Source organism: Pelodiscus sinensis, chromosome 19, assembly GCF_052426305.1.
Source record: "Pelodiscus sinensis isolate ZL-2025 chromosome 19, ASM5242630v1, whole genome shotgun sequence".
Classification (NCBI taxonomy): Eukaryota; Metazoa; Chordata; order Testudines; family Trionychidae; genus Pelodiscus; species Pelodiscus sinensis.
Genome location: NC_143070.1, coordinates 27943890 through 27951867, shown reverse-complemented (window position 1 = coordinate 27951867; position 7978 = coordinate 27943890). Strand labels below are relative to the sequence as shown.

At 58.9% G+C, this 7978-nt stretch overlaps 1 protein-coding gene across 1 annotated transcript; it reads left to right on the top strand.

Moving 5' to 3' along the window:
• The first annotated feature begins 5531 nt into the window (after positions 1-5531).
• On the top strand, positions 5532-7955 carry LOC142821639 (E3 ubiquitin-protein ligase TRIM15-like). Its single transcript, XM_075913219.2, has 3 exons — positions 5532-6349; positions 6656-6678; positions 7397-7955. The coding sequence occupies exons 1-3, from the start codon at positions 6059-6061 to the stop codon at positions 7545-7547; spliced, it is 465 nt and encodes a 154-aa protein (XP_075769334.2). The 5' UTR covers positions 5532-6058; the 3' UTR covers positions 7548-7955.
• The last annotated feature ends 23 nt before the right edge of the window (positions 7956-7978 follow it).

Here is a 7978-nt window from a genome sequence, read left to right as displayed (position 1 = left end):
GGGGGGGGGGTCTGAGGCACCAGCACTGAGGCTACAAAAAAAATCAAAAATAAAAACCAAAAAAGTCCCCCAAAGCTTCGCTCACCCCCCCCCCCGGGCCCCTCAGCCCCCTGCCCCAGCCAGACCCCCCCCCCCCCCGGTCTCTGGGCCCCTCCCCACCCTGTGTTTAAATCCCCCCCCGCACACTCTGCAGCCCCCTCACAGCCCCGCAGACACCCCGAGCCCGGCGGGAGCATCAGGGAGCCCGAGGGGGGGGGGGGCACGCGCGGGGCTGAGTGTTTGTGACGCGCCAATTCCCCGCCCCGCTCCCTCCCGCTGGGCTGCGGCCTCCCCCGCAGCGAGTAACGGCGCCAACGGCCCCTCACAACGGCTCCCACCTCAGGGCGCGCGGCGCGTGACGCTGCTGCAGACCGCTGCGAGGTGGGCGGGGCCTGAGCACGGTCGGGAACGCGCTGAAAACCCGGCTGCGGGGTTCGGAATGGGGCGGACCCGGTCAGACCGCGCATGCGCAACGGGTCAGTGATTCCGATCAGAATCCAGCGCCCGGGCTTAGCTCAGACCGAGAGATGCCTGGCCCCGCCCCCAGGCCCCAGGCAGATGCTGCTTCCGCTGCTGGGAGCCGGGCCGGGGCGATGCGCTGCCCTTTCCCACGGGTCCGATCTCCCCCGAGTCCCATGCGCCCCCTCGCAGCCTGACACCGGCAGCGCCCCCCTCCCCCGCCGCGGTGCAACCCCTGCCCCTCCCCCCGCCCCTCCACTGTCTCTGCATCCCGGCGCCCCCAGCGCGCCCCGTGGCAGCCACTGGCCGCAGCTGGGGCCCAACGGACCCCGCCCCTCCCCCCGCCCCTCCACTGTCTCTGCATCCCGGCGCCCCCAGCGCTCCCCGTGGCAGCCACTGGCCGCAGCTGGGGCCCAACGGACCCCGCCCCCCACTGTGACGTTGCTTGCTCCGCCCCTTGCTCTCGCTCCGATTGACAGGGGTTCCCCGGGCTGTCACGCCCCAGTGACGCACAATTGCCCGCCCCCGTGTCCGCATCATCAGTGACATGAATTGCCCCGCCCCTTGCTCTGACGGGGATTCCTCTGGCCCAGCTGTCAGGCCGGGAGTGACGGGGCCGCCCAGAGACGCCGAGGGCGGGGCAGGGATTCGGTTGGGGGCGGGGCCGGGGCTCCAAGAACCAATCAGAGCGCGGAGCCCAGTGACGCGCTGCTGCCGCCTCCCCCTGCGGCCGAGACACGGACCCGCCTCTCGGGCCACTGGGGCGGGAGCGCGCGGACTCGGCCGGGCTCGGGCCCCAGAACGTGTCACCTGCGGGGGGGGCCGGGTCCTCGCCCTGGGCAGGCAGCTCCCGCCCCCCCCCCCGCCCCTGGGCTCTGTTTGCAGGACGCTGGGAACGGGCCGCAGGGGGCGGGTCACTGGGGATCCCTGTTCTGTTCCCTCCCACTGGGGCACCCGCACTGGGCACTGGGCAGGCAGGACACGGGGCTGGGGGGCCTTTGTCTGACCCGGCCTGGCCGCTCCTGTGCGGGACCGTAAAGTCATTAACATCGGCAGCGCCATGGACACTGAGGCTCCTTTAGAACGAGCCGAGCAGCCTTAGTGCACGTCAGGATCGGGCCCCGGAAACATGGATTCCAGCGGGGATAAGCGTTTGGCCTGAGAATTGAATGTCACTGGGCTTGGCGGGAGCAGATGCCAGCGAACCTCGATTTCACTGTCCACTCACAAACCGAGGGGAAAAATCTTTCCCTTCATAGTAACTGAAAGTTCCACACAGGCCCAGGAAGAGCTGGGCTGCTTGAGAACTTCTTATGGTTGAAGGACTTTGACTTGGTCTGTTTTGAGAGTCACATTGACAATTTGTGGGTTAATAATAAAGATTTTCCTCTTTGAATCTCAGTATCTGTCACTGAATAGCAACTGTCTGAGCCAAGTACTGCCTGCCCCTCCCCCTAGCATTTCCCACTGCTGTGAAAATTGAACATGGGAAAACCGCAACTGAAAGCATGTAACTAGATACACATAAATAATCAACTGTTACTTTATCTGTCAACATCACACATCAAACACAATGAATTCTTCACAAGCCTCATCCTCACTGCTTAGACACACAGGTCTGGGAACTGATCAGCCCAGCATGGTGGATTCTGGGGTCCATGTGATGCCACAGGGCTCCTCCACACCAGCACAAGGGCAGGTGCCAGGGCCACAACCAGAGTGTGGGACGTTTCTCACCAAAGCCTCCAGGGCTGGGCTGTCGCCTGCTGGCTCTTCCCCTTCCAGGAAACAGCCTGAGTCAGCTCCAGGGAGGGGAACAGCCCGTTGCTGCTGGAGGCAGGTAGAGCCTGTGCTCAGAAAATTGAAACTGATCCTGTTCCCCAGACCAGAAGGAGCCCTGGCCACAGTGAGCCTGTACAAAGCCTGCAGAGGAAGCATCTTGATCTGTCTGCCTGGAGGGTTTCACAGCCCCTGTCACTCTGGAGTGTGGACACAATTTCTGCCAGGCCTGCATCAGCCAGTGCTGGGAGCAACCCGGCCCAGCCACCTCCTGCCTGCAGTGCAGGGATCCTGTGCAGCAGGGACCCCTCCAACCAGTGAAGGAAGCAGGAGGGGACGGGCTGTGCGAGGAGCATCAGGAGGTGCTGAAACTGTTCTGTGAGGAGGATCAAGCCCCCATCTGCGTGATGTGTGACAGGTCCCAGATGCACTGCACGCACACGGCGCTGTCCATAGCGGAGGCTGCCCAGGAGTACAAGGTAGGGAGCTGCTGCCCTGTCTGCTGGGGAATTATTCTGGGTTTTAGTCACTGGCTAATTTCCCTGACTCTTCCCTTGCCCCGTGCGACTCAACAGCCAGCTAAAGCCTGCCTGGCCTGGGACAGGCTGTAACCAAAGAAATCAAATGGGAGGTGGACGCAATCAATGTCAGGCTGGCCTCTGGGAATGTGCTGCCTTCAGACTGGAGAAGGGGGGGTTACAAGTGGCTGGTGTTACAGATTTGATGACTAGAGATTGTTTTTATTACTTGTATTTGCATCACAGTCGCCCTCACAGACCCCATGTGAGATCCGGGCTTTATGCAAAACACAGCCAGGGACAGTCCATGCCCTGAGCAGTTTATAGTCTAGAGATAGACAAAAGGTGAAGAGGGGAACTGAGGCACAAAGCAGGGGAGTTAATCACCCAGTAGGTCAGTGGCTGAGCTCAGCACAGAATCCCAGTTTCTCCAGATGAAGTCCATGGTCCTAACCACTAGGCCATGCTGCCACCTCAACCACATCATGAAATGTGTCAGTTAGATGGGAAAGGCACCTTGCTCGAGGCCCAGCAGGGACAGAAGGTTTCCCACTGGGATGCTGAACTCCTGGGCTGATCCATGAGGGGTTAAACTCAGATGCTGCGGCCAGCACTAGAGGAGGTCACTGAACTGGATGCAATGTGGGACCCCGAGTGCCTTGAGTCCACCCACAGCAGGACTCCAGGCAGTGCAGGCTGTGCCAGGTACCACTGGGATCAGACTGGGTTGGAGCAAAACTACCCCCAGGCTGGAGCTGCCTGGTGCCGGTCTGACCTGTGCCAGTGGGTACCTGGGCACGAACCAGCCAGCGAGGTTCCGCTAGTCCCACCAGGCAGCCTGTGGGAATCTCCCAGAATGCACTGCTGCCGGGAGCTGTACCAGGGACTGGGGCAAACCCCAACCATCCTGAACAGAAATCAGCCTGTTTAATTAGGGAGTCACTGACCCATCCCCAGAGCACAGGACATGCCCACGCCTGCTTGCTGGGCCTTCCCTCAACGCTTGGTCGGCCTCTGTGGGCCTGTCCCTGCCTCTGTCAGACCATCCCCACCTACGTCATTCTGTGTGGAGGTGCCGCCCCCTCCTGCTGCAGCCTCAGTCTCCTCCTGTCCCTTTCTCACCAGACAAAGCCACGGCCAGGGCTGAGTCCCCACCAGGCAGGGACAGAGCCCCACAGAACTGGGACTGCGCAGACAAATGGCCCCCAGGCCCTCAGACGGTGGGGAGGGGGGGAGACAAAGGGCAACTTCCCTGGGGTCTGCTGATTAAATCACTGCTGCAGTGCACTGGGTGGCTGTGAGGGCTGCCGGGGGCGGGAGGGGGGTGGGGGGGGGCAGGGAAGGGGACATGGTTCAGCGCGCTCCATGTGGTGCTGAGGGCTGACTGTCCCCATCCCTGCCCCTTCCGCCTGAGGCCCTGCCCCTCCAGGGAGTGTGGAGCCTCCCCCACTCCCTCCACTTCACCGAGCAGCAGCCCAGTGATGCTCTTGCTCCTCTGAGCCTCCCTGTAACGAATGGGCTTGCCCTGGTGCTTAGCCCAGCTCTGTCCTACCAGCGCAGTCCCCAGGCCTCAGGGCTGAGCTCCCAGCCCCTGTTTAAACCCTGGTGGCTCCTGGGATTGGCATCACTTAGGCTATGTCTGCACTGCAGGCTTCCTGCGCAAGAAGATTTTTGCAGAAGGGATCTTCCGCAAAAACGTCTTGTGCAAGAACGCGTCCACCCTGCAAAAGTGCATCGGAAGAGCGATGCGCTTTTGCGCAAGAGAGCATCCAGACTGCACGGACACTCTCGCAAGAAAGCTCTGATTGCTATTCACAGAATAGCCTGTGCTTTTTTCCAGTAGCACTTTTTGCACAAAAAACCCTGTTGCCCATCCACACACACCTTTTTGCACAAGAACTCTTGCACAAAAAGGAGTTATTCCTCATAGAAAGAGGAATAGCTATGCCACAAAAAGCCCTCTGTTCTGCCGATCTGCTGTACATTTTCTTGTGCAAAAATGCTCTTGACGTTAGGACGCTCCACGCGCTTTTGTAAAAACAGCAAATGCTGATCTGATAGCTAGTCGACTAGTTGATTTCCACCCCCCCCCCATCAGACAGAGGCAGCAAAGGGGAGAAGAAGGGGTACTTGAAAGTGGCAGTGCCACACAGCTGAGCCTGGGATCAGCTGTGCAGCACTGCTGCTTTGAAACACCATGGTGGCCTTCAAAGGGGCAGCACTGCACAGCTGATCCCAGCTTGGCATTTCAAAGGGGCAGTGCTGCACAGCTGATCCCAGCTTGGCATTTCAAAGGGGCAGTGCTGCACAGCGGATCCCAGGCTCAGCTGTGTGGTGCAGTGTATGTGGAGCCTGGGGTCAGCTGAGGACTTCCCAGCTGAGCCGGCTCCACATGACATTTCAAAGCGGCAGTGCAGCATGGAGCCCAGGATCAGCGGGGACTCTGACTCCCACTGGGGATTCTTGTGCATTTCAAAGCTGGTACCCACACGCAGCCCAGAGTCAGCGGGACTTCCCGCTGGCCCTGGGCTGCACGCGGAATTCTGCATTCCTCCTTTGAAATGTACAAGGAGGAATAGGGAAGTGCATGTCGACTAGTTAATGGAAATTCCATCGACTACTTGACTAGTCAATTAATCACTAGTTAACATCCTTAGTTTTGCCACGATCTTGGGTTGCTGGATTAGATTCATATCTGGACAGGCCCTGAGCTTCCATGTCAGGGGATGAGTTCATATCCAGCCTTTGTGGCTTTCCCATAAATCCTCCTCCAGTTACCTGAATGTCCCGGGGAAGGGCTGTCTGCTGGGTCTGCTCATTTCCTGCTAATGGGTTTGCTTCTGTCCTCTCCCTGGGTATCTGTGTCAGTGCGGGGCCAAGCAGTGTTCCCAGTACACTGAGTGCTTGGGCGGCAGCTCAGGAGAGTTTCAGATGCTCCCCAGCTAATTGGCAGAATGTCAACAGCTAGGTGTTTCAGCTGGTGGTGCATATTTACACTTGCCTCAGTGCACATAGAAAAAATATTCCACACATTGATGAAGAAGTTTAAAGAGAATCTGGGTGTTGAGTCCTGCCCCCTACTGCTCTGGATGTGAATTCCCAGAGCCCATGGATAGCAGAAGATGCTGCCCATGACAGACATGGGGGTCTCCCTTTCAGAGGGACACAGGGGCCAAAGGGAAAACTGACCCACAGGGCAGAGTCAAATGTCAGAAATCTGAGGGTTTTCCAAGAAGTTCTCTTTGCTGCACACTCAGATCCCCATGAAAGGGCCCCGGGCTCCATCCATGCCCCTGACCAGCCCTTTCCCCATTTTCATACAGAAACAGACACAAGCCGAGAGGAAGAAGATTGTGGCCGAGTTTCAGCAGCTGCGGCAGTTCCTGGAGGAACAAGAGCGACTCCTGCTGGCCCAGCTGGAGCAGTTGGATGAAGAAACTGGGAGGCTCCAGACTGACACTGTCAGGAAACTCTCTGCACAGATTTCCCATCTCAGCGATCGGATCGGTGAGCTGGAGGGGAAGTGTCAGAAGCCAGCGAGTGAATTCCTGCAGGTGAGACTGAGGGAGAAACGTCCCAGCTCCCCACACAGGAAGGGAGGCTCCTGAATCAGAAGTGCTGGGGTCCAGCCGTCAGATCTGGGTGTAACTCGGCGGGTGCATTGCTGCCATGCGAGTGACTGTTGTGCTTTGCAGAGTCACAGGCACAGAGCTACTAGAGATGGCAAAGCCTCATTCACTCAGGGGATCCATGTTCCTGGGGCCAGGGCAGGGCCCCTTGTTCCCATGTTTACAAAATCCCTTCCCTGGGTCCTGTGTGTGTCGATGGGACTGAGATTCTTTTCTCTCTCTCTCCTCCAGGACGTGAGAAGCACCCTGAGCAGGTAGGTGTCTCTCGCTTCCCTCACACAGCACAGTGCAGGGAAAGGGCTTGGAGCTGATGTTGGCACCACATCTCCCCAGGGCCCTGCAGCCAGATGTGAGGGGAAGGTCATAGGCTGGGCACAAATCTCTGATCAGCGTCAGCCTGCGGCTCTCCCCTGGCCCAGCAGACTCTGGAATTCCCCATTCAGGGCACAGTCTGACCTCAAGTGTTTCCTGGAGCTGTCACCTCCCTGGGGACTGGCTGCCTCAGGGCTGTGGGGTGGGACATGGGCCTGTCACTGCTGTGCACTGGGCACATTCAGCCCAGGGCAGCAGGGACCCAGAGTCTGTCCCACCCGAGGGCTGTTTGGAGACCTGTGGGAATGGGCTGGGGAGGGGGGAGCTGGTGTCTCAGTCGAGTCCCTAGTGGGCAGATTCCTACAGCCCTTCCCCTGGGAACCTCCTGCCCCTTAGCGCCTGGAGGCCAAGGGGTGAGTTGGCTGGAGAGACTCAGTTCCCCTTCTGTCCCCCAGCTGGTCTCCCCAGGCCAGAGCTGCAGACTGTTCATGGGACCTTTGAGGGGATGTTGCAGGGCCAAGGGCTGCGCTGCCCCTGCTCTGGGGCTGGGAGAACTGGAGGATTCGAACTCCAGGCCCAGCAGAGCAGCGACTCACTGGCCAGAGCTGGGGAACTGAGTCACTCGGTGCACTGTCCCCATGTGACGTTGTCTATCCCCAGGTGTGAGATGGGGCCGTTCCAGCCGCCAGAGGAGATTTCTCCTGAATTGGACGAGCGAGTCAGGGGTATCTCCCGGCAAATGACTGCGCTGTCGGAGACACTGAGGCAGTTCACAGGTACCGAGAAGGGACGGGGAGGGGAGAGTGAGTGAAGCGTCTGAGGCCATGGAAAGAGACCGATGGTGGTTATTTAGTTCCTCATTAGATTAAACTTCTGTTGATTGTGAGGTGAGAATGGCACCCACTTGCCGTCCCAGACACTCAGGTTGATTAATTGAAACTTATTTGTTCCAAAAGCTACTTTGTAATTACAGCTACTGTTAGAGCACAAAATGGCCGACACACAGACAGACACACGCCCAGCTCCGTGCTGCTCTCTGCAGAGACGCTGAGTACACAGACCCCACGGCTCACAGGTAGAGCCAGGAGTTTGCAAACTCTGAACCGCTCGTGTCAAAGGGACCCAAGTGGGTGAAGTTCCTTTGAGGCCAAAGTCTTTGCAGGATCTGGGCCTAGGCTGTGACAAATGTCAGGAAGTGAATGAGCCAAACCCAGCGGAGTCTGCAGGGTGGGAGGGATGTTG

What these genes read in the sequence shown, in the direction of transcription:
- LOC142821639 (XM_075913219.2), top strand. Translation starts at nt 6,059, where the DNA reads ATGAAAGGGCCCCGGGCTCCATCCATGCCCCTGACCAGCCCTTTCCCC. An exon ending in CAGCGAGTGAATTCCTGCAG is followed by an intron (nt 6,350 to 6,655) that starts GTGAGACTGAGG and finishes TCTCTCCTCCAG; the next exon opens with GACGTGAGAAGCACCCTGAG. An exon ending in GTGAGAAGCACCCTGAGCAG is followed by an intron (nt 6,679 to 7,396) that starts GTAGGTGTCTCT and finishes GTCTATCCCCAG; the next exon opens with GTGTGAGATGGGGCCGTTCC.